Source organism: Lutra lutra, chromosome 1 (genome assembly GCF_902655055.1).
Source record: "Lutra lutra chromosome 1, mLutLut1.2, whole genome shotgun sequence".
Taxonomy (NCBI): Eukaryota; Metazoa; Chordata; class Mammalia; order Carnivora; family Mustelidae; genus Lutra; species Lutra lutra.
In genome coordinates, this window is record NC_062278.1 from 213790096 (window position 1) to 213805635 (window position 15540).

General features: G+C 58.8%; 3 protein-coding genes across 5 annotated transcripts; 2 read left to right on the forward strand and 1 right to left on the reverse strand.

Moving 5' to 3' along the window:
- Positions 1-1712: 1712 nt before the first annotated feature.
- On the forward strand, positions 1713-4674 carry SAMD1 (sterile alpha motif domain containing 1). Its single transcript, XM_047700370.1, has 5 exons — positions 1713-3021; positions 3445-3739; positions 3831-3927; positions 4026-4137; positions 4240-4674. The coding sequence occupies exons 1-5, from the start codon at positions 2068-2070 to the stop codon at positions 4396-4398; spliced, it is 1617 nt and encodes a 538-aa protein (XP_047556326.1). The 5' UTR covers positions 1713-2067; the 3' UTR covers positions 4399-4674.
- Positions 4675-6011: 1337 nt separating this feature from the next.
- On the forward strand, positions 6012-9159 carry C1H19orf67 (chromosome 1 C19orf67 homolog). Of its 2 annotated transcripts, none has more exons than XM_047716972.1 (6): positions 6012-6515; positions 7205-7349; positions 7468-7568; positions 7656-7841; positions 8190-8324; positions 8784-9159. In XM_047716972.1, exons 1-6 carry the CDS (start codon positions 6181-6183, stop codon positions 8956-8958), a joined length of 1077 nt encoding a protein of 358 aa, XP_047572928.1. In that variant the 5' UTR covers positions 6012-6180; the 3' UTR covers positions 8959-9159. The 2 variants fall into 2 exon arrangements, with proteins under 2 accessions (XP_047572928.1, XP_047572991.1); XM_047717035.1 differs by having other exon boundaries at positions 7208-7349.
- A 4467-nt stretch (positions 9160-13626) lies between these two features.
- Positions 13627-15351, reverse strand: MISP3 (MISP family member 3). 2 transcript variants are annotated; one of them, XR_007122328.1, is made up of 3 exons: positions 14784-15351; positions 14272-14492; positions 13627-14007 (listed from the first exon to the last, which is right to left on the reverse strand). XR_007122328.1 is itself a non-coding variant. In XM_047700450.1 (3 exons), the coding sequence occupies exons 1-3, from the start codon at positions 15349-15351 to the stop codon at positions 13957-13959; spliced, it is 693 nt and encodes a 230-aa protein (XP_047556406.1). In that variant the 3' UTR covers positions 13627-13956. The 2 variants fall into 2 exon arrangements, 1 of the variants encoding a protein (XP_047556406.1); XM_047700450.1 differs by having other exon boundaries at positions 14272-14345.
- Positions 15352-15540: the final 189 nt, after the last annotated feature.

Consider the following 15540-nt stretch of genomic DNA (forward strand, 5'->3'; position numbering starts at 1 on the left):
AGACTGAATTTGTAAAGGAAGGAGCTGGGGTTCAGACCTCCGCCCCAAGCTGCTAATCTCCTCTGCTCCTCTGTCCACCCCCCCCCTACCCTGGGGGTTCCCCTGGCAAGCCTGGAAGGGTCTCAGCCCCTTTAGGAAGCCCCTGTCCCCTTCTGCCCCAACAGACCTTTCTTCACCTTTGGGCTTCGGCCAAGACATAGCAGCTGCCCCCTCCCTGCCAAAAAAGAGTTGTCCCCCGAAACGATAGAAGGGGAGCCCCAAGCCCAGGGTCTTTCCTCCCACCAGCACTCCCCTCAAACTCTAATTTTATTCTCAGCTAGATTTTAATGTCCAGCCTCCTCTCTGCTCAGTTGGGAAGGCAACCCCTGCAAAAGAAGGCAAAGCCCTCCTCCCGCTCTTGGCCCCGGGTTCAAGGCCAGGGTTGCTGGGGAGGGGCTGGCTGCCTGTTTTATTCACCCAGCAGCCTCTGCCCCCCTCCTCCCATCCTGGGCGCTCCTCCTCTGCTTAGCTGTCAGCTGTCCATCACCCTTTCTCCCCCCCCCATTTGTGCTTTTTTCTCTCTTAAAAGTGGGGAACCACCCCATTCATCCCCATATTTGTCCCTCTCATAACTTCTCCCCATCCAGGAGGAGCTCTCAGGCCTGGGGTGGGGCCCCGGGTGGGCACGGGGCAATTCAACCTGTGTGCTGCGAAGGACGCGACTTCCTCTTGAACAGTGTGCTGTTGTAAACATATTTGAAAACTATTACCAATAAAGTTTTGTTTAAAAAAAAGTGTCGTTGGTGTTCCCGACTTCGGTCACCCGCCCACATACCCCCAGGGGTTTGGAAAGAGAATTTCGGACCCCAACGTCTAGGCTGATCAGGATCTGGCCTAGAGTCCTTGTAAAACCGGGTTTGGCCAGAATTCAGCCACTACCCCGCCCCGCAGGAGAAGGGGGCGCCAAACTGCCCTTTGACCCTGGATTCGGGGTCCCCAATCTGCGGCGCGCCCCCTCGGCGTTCAGCCCTCGGCCGAGAGGGCGCTCTAGGGAGACGCTGGGGCCGGCGCGCCGGGAGGCCGAGCGGCGGCGGGGGCGGCCCTGGCGGGGGCGGCCCTGGCGGGGGGGGGGGGTAAAGGGTGGGGGAGACCGTGCGCGCCCCCCTCCCCGTATCCACGGCGCGGAGCGCGGGGCCAAGCGCGCCGTTGGGGCGCGGGGGCGGCGACAGCCCGAGGGTCCCCGCGGCGCTCGGCGAGCGCAGGGGCCCGGCCCGCGGGCGGCGAGTTCCCGGTAAGTGCGGTCCCGAGAGCGGAGCGCGCTGGGGAGGCGTGGAGAGGGGGGCTGGGCGCCGGGGACGTCTGGGTCCCGCGCCCAATGGCTGGAGGGCGGCCGAGCGCCGCCCGCCCGCCCCGCCCGCCCCCTCTCCCCTCCCCCCGGCGCTCCCCTCCCCCTCCCCCGCCCGCCGCTTTCCCCCGCCCCCGCCCCGGCGCCAACTCCACGGCGCCTCCTTAAAAAGCGCGCGGGAGTTGTAAGGGGGGGCCGGAGCGAGCCAGAGTGAGCGAGAGCGCAGGGTAAAGGGGGCGGGCGGGGGGCCCGGGCTCCACCTTAAAAGCGGGCGCGTGGGGGTGGGAGGGAGGAAGGCGGGCGGCGGGGAGGAGGGAGGGAGGGAAGGAAGGGGGGCCGGAGTGTCCCGGGCGCAGGGCGCGCGTGCGGCGGCGGCGGCGGCGGGGAGGGGCCGGCCGCGCCGCGCTCCCCTCCTCCCTCCTCGCATCCCCGGCCCCGCGCGCGCCCAGCAGAAGCGGGTCTGTGTGTGCGTGCGTGCGAGTGAGTGAGTGTGTGCATATTTTTTCTCTCTTTTCTTTCTCTCTCACTGTTTTTTCTCTCTCGCGCTCCCTCTCTCTCGCTTTTTTTTTTTTTTTTTTTTTTGCAAAGAAACAGCAGCGCCGCCGCCGCTCCGCCGAGGCGCTGCGCCCCCCGGGGGGGGAGGCGGAGGAGGCGGGCAGCGGCGGAGGGAGGGGAGCCGGGGAGGGGGGCGCCGCGCTGGGAGGGAGGCAGCGCGCACGGTGCAGCCGGGCCGGGCGGGAGGCATGGCGGGGCCCCCGGCCCTACCCCCGCCGGAGACGGCGGCGGCCGCCACCACGGCGGCCGCTGCCTCGTCGTCCGCCGCTTCCCCGCACTACCAAGAGTGGATCCTGGACACCATCGACTCGCTGCGCTCGCGCAAGGCGCGGCCGGACCTGGAGCGCATCTGCCGGATGGTGCGGCGGCGGCACGGCCCGGAGCCGGAGCGCACGCGCGCCGAGCTCGAGAAACTGATCCAGCAGCGCGCCGTGCTCCGGGTCAGCTACAAGGGGAGCATCTCGTACCGCAACGCGGCGCGCGTCCAGCCGCCCCGGCGCGGAGCCACCCCGCCGGCCCCGCCGCGCGCCCCCCGCGGGGGCCCCGCCGCCGCCGCCGCCGCGCCGCCGCCCACGCCCGCCCCGCCGCCACCGCCCGCGCCCGTCGCCGCCACCGCCCCGGCCCGGGCGCCCCGCGCGGCCGCCGCCGCCGCCGCCACAGCGCCCCCCTCGCCCGGCCCCGCGCAGCCGGGCCCCCGCGCGCAGCGGGCCGCGCCCCTGGCCGCGCCGCCGCCCGCGCCCGCCGCTCCTCCGGCAGTGGCGCCCCCGGCCGGCCCGCGCCGCGCCCCCCCGCCCGCCGTCGCCGCCCGGGAGCCGCCGCTGCCGCCGCCGCCACAGCCGCCGGCGCCGCCACAGCAGCAGCAGCCGCCGCCGCCGCAGCCACAGCAGCCGCCGGAGGGGGGCGCGGCGCGGGCCGGCGGCCCGGCGCGGCCCGTGAGCCTGCGGGAAGTCGTGCGCTACCTCGGGGGCAGCGGCGGCGCCGGCGGCCGCCTGACTCGCGGCCGCGTGCAGGGGCTGCTGGAGGAAGAGGCGGCAGCGCGGGGCCGCCTGGAGCGTACCCGCCTCGGAGCGCTCGCGCTGCCCCGCGGGGACAGGCCCGGACGGGCGCCGCCGGCCGCCAGCGCCCGCGCGTCGCGGAGCAAGGTGAGCGCGCCGGGGAAGGGGGGGGTGCCGCGCGGTAGGCAGGTGCGGGCGAAGTTGGTGGCTGGGCGCGAGTCCCGGGAGGAATCGGGCGGCGGGCGGCCCTGGCTTTTCGCGTCTTAACTGCGGGTTCGGCGCTTGGTGACCTTGGCAAGTGACTTAATCTTGCCGAGCCTCAGTTTCCTCCGCTTGTAAAACGCGACTTAATAGCAGTAGCGACCCCTTGAGGTTGTTGAGCGAGTTTAGTGAGATTTGGCTACTGAAGGCTTTATTAACACAGAGCCTGGCACGGACTGAATGCGTAAAAGTTAGTCCGTGTTGATATTAAAGGTGGGTGTTAAGCACACCACCCGGTCCTGGATCCCAGGGACTGGGCCCGGGGCCAGAACAGCTACTAACCTTTCCTGCCTCTCTCCCCGGCACCAGAGAGGTGGAGAAGAGCGAGTGCTTGAGAAGGAAGAGGAGGAAGAAGACGAGGAAGAGGAGGATGACGAGGATGATGTGTCTGAGGGCTCAGAGGTGCCTGAGGGTGACCGTCCAGCAGGTGCCCAGCACCACCAGCTTAATGGCGAGCGAGGCCCTCAGAGTGCCAAGGAGAGGGTCAAGGAGTGGACACCCTGTGGACCCCACCAGGGCCAGGATGAAAGCCGGGGGCCGGCACCAGTCAGTGGTACCCGCCAAGTGTTCTCCATGGCAGCCATGAATAAGGAAGGGGGATCAGGTAAGGATCTCTCTGAGTTGGGGGGTATTGCCTGGTGGGGAGGAACTGAGCCCCAAGACAAAGCCACAGGCATATGTGTTTTCTTTCCCAGCCTCTGCTGCCACTGGGCCAGACTCCCCGTCCCCTGTGCCTTTGCCCCCAGGAAAACCAGCCCTACCAGGGGCCGATGGAACCCCCTTTGGCTGTCCGTAAGTTGGGGTATTTGAGAAACGGGGGTGTTGCTTTCATGGGTGTAACAGAACCGGGGGAGTATCGCTTCTCACTGGTTCCCTCTGTTCTGACACAGCTCGGGGCGCAAAGAGAAGCCGGCTGACCCCGTGGAGTGGACGGTGATGGACGTGGTTGAGTACTTCACCGAGGCCGGCTTCCCGGAACAGGCAACAGCTTTCCAAGAGCAGGCGAGTTCCCAGCCCTCGGTGTGCCCCTCTATTCCAGGGCCTCAGTGGGGGTCAGCTCTCACCCTGCTCTCACCCTGCTCGCTCTCTCTCTGTCCCACCCAGGAAATTGATGGCAAGTCTTTGCTGCTCATGCAGCGCACAGATGTGCTGACTGGCCTGTCCATCCGCCTGGGCCCAGCCCTGAAAATCTACGAGCACCACATCAAGGTGCTGCAGCAAGGCCACTTTGAGGATGACGACCCTGATGGCTTTCTAGGCTGAGCGCCCAGCCTCCCCCCAGCCCCAGCCCATTCCGGCCCCCATCTCACCCAAGACCCCCAGAGTCCAGGAGCTGGATGGGGACACTCTCAGCCCTCATAACAGATTCCAGTGAGGGGGCATTCCTCCCTACTCATCTCTTCCCTGTGTTTCCCCGGCATACACACATCTGGCCCCCAGCACATCCTATACTCCATGATAGAGGAGTATGGGGTGGGACAGGGCCTGCTCATGTCACCCCAGGAGGCTAGCCCTCCCCCCAAGTCTAGGACATTTTTGGAAAAAAAAAAAACAAAAAAAAAAAGAAAAACGGGGGCTTCCTATCTCCCCTAGATCCTCTTCAGTTCAGCCAGATGTTTCCTATATAAATGTTCTGTTCTGCCTATTCATTTTGGTGGGTGGCCTTTCCTCTCTCCCCCACCGCCCATGCCCCATCCCAGTCTGCACCCTGGGAACAGCTGGGGTGGGGTCTCTGGGTCTTCCCTAACCCTCTCCTTTCTTTCTGTTGGTTGTCGCTCCAGCTGGCTGTATTGCTTTTTAATATTGCACCGAAGGTTTTTTAAATAAAGTTTTAAAAAAAAATGCCAGTTCAATTTTATGAATGGAATGGGGGGAGGAGCTTGAAGAGCTATGGGCCTCCTGGGAGAGTCTAGGGTTCAGACAAAATTGTTTGAGGAGGAAGATAGGTAGTGTGTGGGGCTGCCTGACAGCCAGCTAGGACAGGAAGTGCTGCGGGAGAGCAGGAATATTTGCCTAGTCGGGTCACCTCCCCATGCTCAGAACAGTGCCCAGGCACACAGTAGGGGCTCAAATATTTGTTGAGTGACCAGCAGCTAACTAGGCTTTATGAGCATTTTCTCGGTTGTTCTCTCTGCAGCCCCACAGGCAGAGAGCTCATAAAACACCACTTTCTGGAAGAGGCAACTGGCTCAGCCCAGCAAAGATGCTTGCTCAGGGTCACAGGGGGTGGGGTCAGACACCTGTCTGAGTTCTTTACCCAGTCTTTTTAAGTGTAATTAATGTATTTGGCTTCCTAGCTGTATGTCTGTCAGCTTTGGCACACCACCAAGAATCTAGTCTCTAAGTGTTGGGGGCAGGGGTCTGTCCTGGACCCATGGTAGGGTCTCCAGGGCTCCCGGTCTGGGCCAATTAAAAGGAACGGAAGGGATGAGATCATGGGATCCGCACGTTTTTCCAAGTGAAGATTTTTAGTATTGTAACCAGTTGGAACAGCTACTGACATCACAAGTCCCTACTAAATTCAAATATAGTTTTCCAACTCCATTAGAGTTTTTTAAAAAATACACAGATTCGGGGGCCAGAGTCAGACTCTACGCAGCAGGGGCGTCCTCCCTTCATGTACCTGCACCCCGGGTTTGGAGGCTCGATAAAGACCCCTCTTCCCTAGGAAACCGCCTAGGAGAAAAGTGCTGGCCCCCCGGGCGGCACCCCAGGACGGGACCGCGCCAGCACCGGCCCAGGACGCCTCTTTATCTGGACGCGTCCCCCAAGCCAGGTTCCTGGAGCGCGCATGTGCGCGGGGCCCCGCGGGCGGGCGCGCAGCGCCGACCGGAGAGGCGCGCCCCTCCCGCGTGTTGAAATTCAAACGAGGCGAACTCCCTCCGTGCGGCGCGGCGCGGGCAGAGAGGTCGAGGCAGGGGCGAGTTGGAGGGGGGCCGCATTCCCAGTCCGGGCAAGTCCGAGGTTCCCGGGGCGGGGTCGAACCCGCGGCCGACGTGAGCGGCGGAGGCTTAAAGAGCTGCGGTCCTCGCCTGCGACCCTACGATGGCTACCGAGCAGTGGTTCGTGGAGCCGCTCCCCCCGGGCCCTGGGGAAACACCGCCCCAGGACGACTTGGAACCTGGGGCTCAGCCCTGCGGAGACCCCTCCTGGTCGGCGTCCCCTGGCGGGCCTGGGAACCCCCCGGAGGCAGAACCGGAGGATGTCCAGGGGCAGCTGCCGGAGGCCTCTACCGCTACTCCTTCCCCCGAGCCCCTGGCCCCCGGCCCAGGCCCCGCCCCTCCTCGCCTACCCTTGGACACCATGTTCAGCCCCATCACCGAACAGCTCCGCTACCTGCTCAAGAAGGCAGATGATTTCCAGAGCTACTTGCTTTACAGGTGATGCTGGATGGGGTCCTAGGTCCCGAGAATGAGACTGAGGAGAGGGTAATAGGATGGGCAACACATGCTAGGTTCCCAAACTCAAAAGCACCAGGAGCCAGAAACCGTAAATGAAGCTAGCTGATTGCGGATCCCATCTCGAAGAGTGATAAGAACTGTGGAGAAATTTGGGGTTAGGGAGTGCCTGCTATTAGGTGGCCCCCAGGGGCCCCCAATTCATGAGGACTTTTCTCCCAGTTTTTAACTGTTGGCTTACATTTTGAACTCTGGGCAGGCTAAACAAAACCAATCTGTGCCAGATTTGGCCCAGCTGGCTACCAGTGTGAGAGCCCCACCACGACCACCACCAAAGTATAGTGTGATGCCCAACCCAGGGGGAAAGGGACTGAAATTCTTACATTTCAGTATTCATTGGAATTCTCGTGGAGACTGTTTAAACCCTAAATTTCTGGGCTCCACCCTACAGGAAATTTTGAGTTAAAGTCAGTGGTAGAACTCAGGTGTCAGCATCTTAACAAGTGTTCCCAATTGTTTTGATGGAAATGGTCCCAGAAGATACTCTGAGAAAGGCCTGGCGCAGGCAGAATTTTTAATAGGGGGTCCAGGCCAGGGGTACAAGTCAGCAGTGAGTAGAATGGGAAATGGGGAGTGAGGGACCCTAGGCAAAGGCCCTCTTTTCCCTTTAGCAGGGACCGAGTACAGAAGGAACAGCTGGCAAAGGCCATGCCCACCTTCTTACAGATGTGTGAGCCCTACTTTCTCTACCTGGAGGCAGCTGCACGGAGTGTGCCCCCCATCTATGGAGCCCTGCAGGAGCTGGTCCGAAAGGGGGTGTGTGGAGATTTCCTAGACCCTATGCCCCTTTCTTCACCCCTCAGGAGTGGGAGAGGGTGGGGGGAGGGCATCCCGGTAGGCCAGCTAATCTCATTACATCCCTTCTTCCATGCAGCTGTTGGAGATCTCCCAACAGCTGACCCTACGCCTGGAACAGCTGGTCCTCATGTATGCCTCCTTTGGGTTCGTGGACCTGGAGGATACTGACCCCCTAAGGTAAAAGGGTAGGACACAGGAATGGGGGTGGGGAGAGGGTGGAGTCCAGAGCCCAGCCTCACTCCCGACTCTCCCATCTCCTGCCAGCATCTCTTGTTTCTTCTGCGGGAGGTTCTCCATCAGCCCTTCTCACGAGGTGTCCATCTTCAGATACTGTGCCCCAGCCGCCTACACCGCCAGCCGCTTCCCCAGATACCTCTACAAGAAGATGCGTTGGAACCTGGAAGCCACCCCAGAGCCCAGCAGCAGAGGACAAGATTCCCATGTGGATTAGTGAGTCCCCTAATAGAACCAAAGTTCTCCCCTCTCTCCGCAGAATGCCAGTGTAGGCCTCTGGTGACCACCACCACCAGAGCATGGAAAGCCAAGCAGGAAACCAAAGATCTTTGAAAGGCCATCCCCACCTTTAAAAACAAACAAACAAACAAAACTCACCCTCCCATTAACATAAAAGTCCTCATCTTAAAAGTAAGCTGACAGGGAGAAAAGACCTCAGTATTGAGCCACCTGAGAATTTGAGGGCAAATTCTGAGGAGTTCCACCTCACCCCCAGAATCAAAGCCCTCAGCAGAAGAAGCTAGGAAACTGTTCATTCTTAACTGATGCCCCCTCCTCTCCCAGCTACTTCCTGTGCTATCGGGATACATGGGAAGACACAGGCAAGAGTCCGGCCAATTCGTGCCCCCAGATCCAGAAGCTGTGGTCCATTGGCCGGTGGGTGCCGCTAGGACCTCCCGAGGATGACCTTTATTCATGGTAGGAGTTGGGGTGATGGCAAAGTGGGTTTGGGGCTTGGAGGGAGGGGCAGAACCCCACCAAAGACCAACTTCCCCCAATATTGTTTCCCTTGGTAATAAGGACAGTATTTTATTGTGCCCTGAAAAGTGCTTTATGCAGACTTGTGTAACAACCCATTGAGGTCTACACTTTAAGCACCATTTTACAAAGAAAACAGGTGCTCAGAGAGGTTAAGTTACCCGCCCAAGGACACACAGCTAGCTGGGTGATAGGCGAGGTCAGGGCTAGAGCTGTTCAGCCTCCCAGAGCCATTACCCTCTAGGTTTCTCATCAACAAGGAAACCACTTTCCCCCCAGGGTTTTTTCCACCCCCAGATGAAACAAAGCCGCTTTCAGCTACAGCCTTTCACTTGAGGGGAGGGGCTCCCGAGAAGCAGGGGGGCGCTCACGTCCTGGCCTGCCTGTTCTGGCCCCCAGGATTTTGTGCCCACAGCCGCCTGGGGACTACCAGCAGCTGCTGACCATCGGCTTTGAGGAGCCCTCGCACATGCTGGCCACCGACCTGCTGGTGCAGATCCTCACGGGCCAGGCAGGCCCGGCCCGGCCCCCGAGCGCGGCCGGGCCCGCGGCGTGGACCGCGCAGGGGTCTTGACCCTGCAGGGAGGGTGTAAGCTGGAGCTTGACAGTTCCAAACTCCAGGAGAGGGAGCAGGGGAAGGGCTCACTCGTTCTCCCAGGGCACCTCGGCCTCGCCTTCCAAGGGCCAGGCCGAGCTGGCCAGTGGGCACCGGGTCCGGCTCGGCCGCGGAGCCCTTCGTGTGGACACACCAGTTTTGCGTTAAATAAAAGAAAGAAAGAGGTCACAGGCTCAGCCTCCGCTCGCAGTGCCGCGCCCCACCCCTTGGGGCGAGGGAGCCCCGCCCACTCGCGCGGCCTTCTGGGAAATGTAGTCTTTCAAGCAAAACCAAAGTCCCTCGACTGGCGAACAAGCGCTCAAGGCATGCGCAGAGGCGCACATGAAGCTAAAAGGGAAGTAGCGGTGCCTGTCAACAACCGGAACCCAAAAAACCGCAAGTTTTGGGTAGCCGGGAAATTTAACACCCAATGGGGGAAGGGACCCCGGAGCCACGCCAACTCCCGTGTTTTGACCCGGAAGTGGCTTCTTTTTACCGAAAAGACTATATTTCCCGACGTGCCCCAGGAAAGAGCCCCAGGTCAGTTTCCGAGAAGCCAGAGTTAAATCTTCTTCCAGCTTTTGGGTCACGGAGTGGGCAGGTCGTCTTACTCGGCGGGGTGTCCCGGGCGCGGGCCGGTGGGAAAGCCGTAAGGAATTCCAACTTGGGATTTCTAAGCTTAACTCCGACCTTGGACAGGAAAGGAGACCCGGGTTGAGGTAAACTCACATATTCAAAGCTACAGCGGGCAAGTGGCGGGGCAATTGCAGCTGGTCCCTTGTGAGAGGAAGGTTGTCCTTCCTCACCCGACTGTCACTCATCTGCGAGTTACCCCCTCATTTAAGGCATGCCTTTTCGTTCCTTGTAGCATTTTTGGAGTCAGGGGAGACCTAACCTTTAAATTTTTGAGCAAAGCACTAACCTAAAACTCCCTGGCACATAGTAGTGTAAACCCCAGTTTAAGATGACAAAAGCGGACGTGAGAGGTAAAGTGAGTCGTCCGGATTGGACACCAGAACCCTTCATCTTTGGGGGACGGCAGGGGGTACAATTTGACTTCATTAAGATTGTTTAGTCTGAATGAGTTCAAGGGGATTCTGAAGCTCCGTAATACTTTTTTTTTTTTTTTAAGATTTTATTTATCCATTGAGAGAGGGAGAGAGAGTAAGTGAGAGAAGGCATGAGAGGGGAGAAGGTCACAGGGAGATGCAGACTCTCCGGGGAGCTGGGAGCCCTATGCGGGACTTGATCCTGGGACTCGATCCCGGCACTCCAGAGGATCATGACCTGAGCCGAAGGCAGTTGCTCAACCAACTGAGCCACCCAGGCACCCACTAATACGGTTTTAAGTTAGTTCCTGTGAGTTACACACACACACACACACACACACACACACACACACACACACACACACACAGTAAGCTCTTTAGCTTAGTCCATAGAAGTTTAAATTGAGCCACAAATGCGAGTCATATATGTAATTTCAAACCGCCTAGTAACTACATTTTAAAAGGTGAGGTTAAAAAAAAAAACACAGATAAATCTTAGTGATTTTTATTTAACCCAATATATCCAAAATATTATTTCAACATATACTTAATGCAAGAAATTGAGATAGTTCCCCCTTTCAGTTAATAAGTCTTTGAAGTCTGGTGTGTCTTTCATACTTACAGCACATCTCAGTTCAGACATAGCTTTAGACTATGTCCCTTAAGGCAAATCCACAGGCCACTTAAGACTAAAGATTTCTGGGGTGCCTGGGTAGCTTGGTGGGTTGAGCCTCTGCCTTTGGCCCAGGTCATGATTCTGGGGTCCTGGGATCGAGCCCCGCGTCTGGCTCTCTGCTCAGCAGGGAGCCTGCTTCCCTTCCTCTCTCTCTGCCTGCCTCTCTGCCTACTTGTGATTTCTGTCAAATAAATGAATAAAATCTTAAAAAAAAAAAAAAGGCTAAAGATTTCTGGGGGCGCCTGGGTAGTTCAGTGGATCAAAGCCTCTGCCTTCAGCTCAGGTCATGATCCCAGGATCCTGGGATAGAGCTCCACATTGGGCTCTCTGCTTAGCAGGGAGCCTGCTTCCCCATCTCTCTCTGCCTGCCTCTCTGCCTACTTGTGATCTCTGTCTGTCAAACAAACAAATAAATAAAATCTTTAAAAAAAAAAATAAAAAGATTAATGATTTCTGGCGCATGGTGGCAGTACTCGGAGAAGAAGGAAACAGGTTTGATGTCCTGAATCCTGTTGCTTTTGAACTATCTATAACGGTGATTCTCCACCTTTAGCATGGAATCGTGTGGAGGGTCTAATTTTAAAGTCTGGGTTGGGGGCTCAGAATGTGAGAAGTTCCCAAGCCATCCAGAGGCTGCTAGTCCAAACGCTACAGTTTGAGAACTGCTAGCCTACATCTACCTACATGATGGTTCTCACACTTGGCTCCATGTGGGAAACACCTTAGAGCTTTAAAAAATACTGAAGCCAAGCTGCCCCTCAGATTCTGATTTGCTTGGTGTAAGGGTGCCTCAGTGGAGTCAGGGCAGGGAAGGTGGAGAACCCAGGTCCACATTTAAGTAGTGCTGTCAACTCTACAGGCTTAGATCTTAGCAACCCTGCTGGGAATTAAGAATCTGCTCTGGGAGCGCCTGGGTGGCCCCTGCGTCCTGGGATCTAGCCCCATATTGGGCTCCCTGCTAAGGTGGGGAGCCTGCTTCTCCCTCTCCAGCTCCCCTGTGCTTGTGTTTCCTCTCTCGCTCTTTCTGTCATAAATAAAATCTTTTTTTAAAGATTTTGACAGAAAGATCACAAGTAGGCAGAAAGGCAGGCATAGAGAGAAGGGGAAGCAGGCTCCTCACCGAGCAGAGAGCCTGATGTGGGGCTCGATCCCAGGACCCTGAGATCATGACCCACTGAGCCACCCAGGCACCCCAATAAATAAAATCTTTAAAAAAAAATCTGCTCTGGCTGTTTCCATTTCCCCCCTTGGCAGTGCTGGATCTTTGCTCTCTCAGCAGAGTCACCATCAAGTACGTGTTCAGTGTGCTGATGCCGGAATCAGGTGGTTCCTTTTTGGACCCCATTGGGGTCCAATGCTGTGTGAGCATTCTTTCATTCTTAATGAGCTACTTGTCCTCCCTATGGAGAATCAAGCCTGTTGCTAGACCCAGGGCATACATAGTTGGACAAATCCAAGAGTTGAAACAGTGATTCTAAAACATTCCTGGGTCTTTTCTTGGTCTTAGGGCGCCCCTAAGAAGCCGGTACCCTAAAACCAAAGAATAAAAGTGCACAGATACAGTTATTCAAGTTAGGGTGTTCACAAACTCTCTTGAACTCCATCAAAGGGGGACTTGAACCTCTCAGCTTAGGAGAGAAATTAAGAAGGGCTTGCCAATTGAGAGCTGCAAGCTTTATGGCAAACAGCTGCTGCTTACCGCATCTCCTGCCCCCCCCACCCCCAATTTAAAGAGTTTTCTAGTTATTTTTTTAATATTTTATTTATTTGAGAGAAAGAAAGCGCAAGCAGGGGGAGTTACAGAGGGAGAAGCAGGCTGCCAGCTGAGCCTGGGATCGTGACCTGAGCCACCCAAGTGCCCCAAAAGTCACATTTAAATAAAGTTCAGTAGATTTCTCTTTTATTTTTTTTTTTAAGATTTTATTTATTTGACAGAGACAGCGAGAGAGGGCATACAAGCAGGGGGAGTGGGAGAGGGAGAAGCAGGCACCCCACCCAGCAGGGAGCCAGAGGCAGCCAGATCACAGGACCCTGGGATCATGACCCCAGCCGAAGCAGACGCTTAATGACTGAGCCACGCAGGTGGCCCTCTCTTTAATTTTTCTAAAGATTTTATTTATTTGAGAGAGAGTGAGTGAATGCACAAGCAGAGTTGGGGGGCCAGGGGCAGAAGCAGACTCCCCTGCCGAGGGGGGAGGCAGACATGGAGCTCCATCTCCAGATTGCAGATTATAACCTGAACCCAAGTCACATGATTAACTGTCTGAGCCACCCTGACTCCCCTAGATTCCTCTTTTAAAGGCTTGGTTCCCTCCTCACCGCTCCCCCCCCCCCCCCCCACTTTTTGGAAATCAGAAGCTCTGGTGCCACTGAGTTTACTCATTGGTAGTACTGTTGATATGGAGGAACACTTATCTGCCCGTTGAAACAAGGCATTTTACAGCACACCCCATTTCTCTCCTTAATATCTGTCTGGGATCTATAAGGCATGTGAAGTTTGCCATAGCTGGACAGATTATATATGGCCTTCTATACCCTGTTGAGAAGCTTGTACCTTCACCACCGCCCCATTTTTTTGGGTAGCTGTTGTTTACGTCCTCAGGACAGGAACAACCTCTTATCACCTCTGTCTAGCCAGCGCCCAGCTCCGGGCATTCCGTTGGCACCAATAAATGTTGACGCTGTCTGGAAAAAGAGAGGGCTTGAGCTCATTCGTCCGAACGCCGCAGTTTGCGCATCCGCCGCCAGGGGGCACCAGGACCCGTCCCGGGCCGGGGGAGACCAGCAGTCCCAGAACTCGGCACTAAGGGGCACGTTCTGTATTCTGGCCCGCGCCTCCTGCAGCTTTCTCAGGACTTCCTCTGCCGGGCGCGCTCCAGCCCCAGCCCAGACGAAGAGGACCCAGAGGAAAACAGCCTCAACTGCCCAGAAAGAAAGGGCTTTATTGGGGAGTGAGGATAGCCGAGGCGGAGACCCTGGTCTCCTAATTGCAAAGGCCGGAGGCAGAGACCAGTTCGGTTTGCAGTTAGGCGGAGAAGGGCTTGACAGTTTCACTGGCGGTTTGAGAGTGGTAGTGTTCCCCAGTGGGGACTAACAGTTTTATAGAAGAGACTGGTCAGTTTCACAAAGTCAGGTTCAAGGAGGGCTGGTCGATTTCATCTTGTCCTGTGCAGACCCGCTGGCCTTCTTCCAGGCCTTCAGTGGATTCTGAGAGCACCTGGGCAGCCCTACCAGTTTCCTCTGATGTACATGTTACGTCTGGCAGGGGGTCCCAGCCTGCTGGAACATCGTCTTCTGCTCCTCCTGGGGAGAGGACGCCAGACGGAAGGCTGACTTTAAAGGACCCGCGCACCGCAGGAACGACTCACAGGGTGGGGCGGTTTGGGCCCTGGGACTACCTCATCCTGGGCACTCCCGGGCCGTGCCCAGAACTTTGTGCCCTAGCCTAGAGTGAGTTTCCGAAGGGCGCGGGGGTGCACTTTTCCCTGGCCCAGCACCCTGGCGCCCAGGGTGAGGGGAGGGAAGAGCGACTAGCGCTTGAGGCAAGAGGAGAAAGGGGGTTCCCACCTGCTCCAAGCCGCTCTCAGATGCCTTTCTGCGCGGAGGCCAGATCACCGCCAGCTTTCCGTCGCCGCTGCTCGCTGCGGGGGAAGGGGCGCTCAGCCGGGGTTGCCCCTCCTGTCACCAGCTGGAGGCGGCCAGGACCAAGGAGGCCGGCCGCGCCCCTTAAACACACAGGCGTTTACCCTCCTTCCCATGGAAACCTCCATTCCGAAGGAGGGAGCAACCTGAGGGAGGAGGGAGGCGAACCCAGAGTGCGGAAGTGGCTCCAGGAGTGCCAGAACCCAGGGGTTCCACGGAACCCGATAAAGACACCTAGAACCCCCCCTCCCTTCCTCACCAAGAGCCTAGTGAGGTGGATTCGGGAGTCGACCATCCCGAGTACAGAGTGGAGCGCAGGGCGTCTGGGAGCCTGAGGGGGGTACCTTGAGGGCCAGAAGAGGGGCCCCTGGAGTTGGGCAGTCGGTGAGGGCGGCTGGAGCCCTGACAGACCCCAGCGTCGCGGCGCGCGTGCTTACCCGTGAGGCTCGGCGCGGGCTCCTTGAACTCGGCGGTGCCGTAGACGCTGAGCCGCTGGCGCTGCAGCTCCCGCTCGCGCTCAAGCACCTCGCGCACCTCCTGCTCCAGCAGCGACGGCGCGACCCGCGGCGGGGCGCGGGCCAGCACCGGGCACCGACCCTGCACCGCCAAGCGCGGCGGGCCTCCGGCATCCGGCAGCCCGTGCAGGTCCGCGCCGCCTTCAGCCGCGGACAAGGAGCCACGTCCCCCAGCGTCCTCAAAGAATCGCCGGAGGTCACCCAACGGCTGCAGCGGCGGCCGGGCGCGCTGCTCTGGGGCTGCGGGGCTCGCTAGCGCCGCCTGACGGTGAGCCTCCCGCTCGATGTCTCGCTGCATCTGCGCGCCCGCCCGCGCGCGCTCCAAGGCGCGCGGGAGCGCGGGGCTGGGGCCGGGCAGGCTGAGCACCCGCCGCACGCGCAGCTCGACGAATTCTCGGCCTGCGCGGCGAGGGCTCAGGCCTCGGCTCCGGCGCAGGCTCTCCTCGCGTTCGCAGCTGCGGCGTATTTCTCGCTCAATGGGCGTCTCCATGAGCTGCTCGTGGGGGGCCTTCGGGAGCGGTAGAAAATGCTGCAGGGGACCTTCGGAGTCTGACCCCGGGGAGGAGATCTCGGGATCCTGAAGAGGACAGTGCTTCGGGGACCCCGCGCTTCGCGCTTCAGACGGCTCGGGGTCGTGGTTGCCGGACCGGAGACTCCCCAAACCCTCAGCTGCAGGCGG

Bases quoted from the DNA above. Each gene is read 5' to 3' on its own strand.
- SAMD1 (XM_047700370.1), top strand. From the start codon at position 2,068: ATGGCGGGGCCCCCGGCCCTACCCCCGCCGGAGACGGCGGCGGCCGCC. The intron at 3,740-3,830 runs GTAAGGATCTCT...TTTCTTTCCCAG, and splicing joins GAATAAGGAAGGGGGATCAG to CCTCTGCTGCCACTGGGCCA. The intron at 4,138-4,239 runs GCGAGTTCCCAG...TGTCCCACCCAG, and splicing joins CAACAGCTTTCCAAGAGCAG to GAAATTGATGGCAAGTCTTT.
- C1H19orf67 (XM_047716972.1), top strand. From the start codon at position 6,181: ATGGCTACCGAGCAGTGGTTCGTGGAGCCGCTCCCCCCGGGCCCTGGG. The intron at 7,569-7,655 runs GTAAAAGGGTAG...ATCTCCTGCCAG, and splicing joins GAGGATACTGACCCCCTAAG to CATCTCTTGTTTCTTCTGCG. The intron at 7,842-8,189 runs GTGAGTCCCCTA...CTCCTCTCCCAG, and splicing joins CAAGATTCCCATGTGGATTA to CTACTTCCTGTGCTATCGGG.
- MISP3 (XM_047700450.1), bottom strand. From the start codon at position 15,351: ATGGAGACGCCCATTGAGCGAGAAATACGCCGCAGCTGCGAACGCGAG. The intron at 14,346-14,783 runs GTAAGCACGCGC...CTTCCCCCGCAG, and splicing joins GCCCGCGCCGAGCCTCACGG to CGAGCAGCGGCGACGGAAAG. The intron at 14,008-14,271 runs GTGGGAACCCCC...TCCTCTCCCCAG, and splicing joins CTGAGAGCGGCTTGGAGCAG to GAGGAGCAGAAGACGATGTT.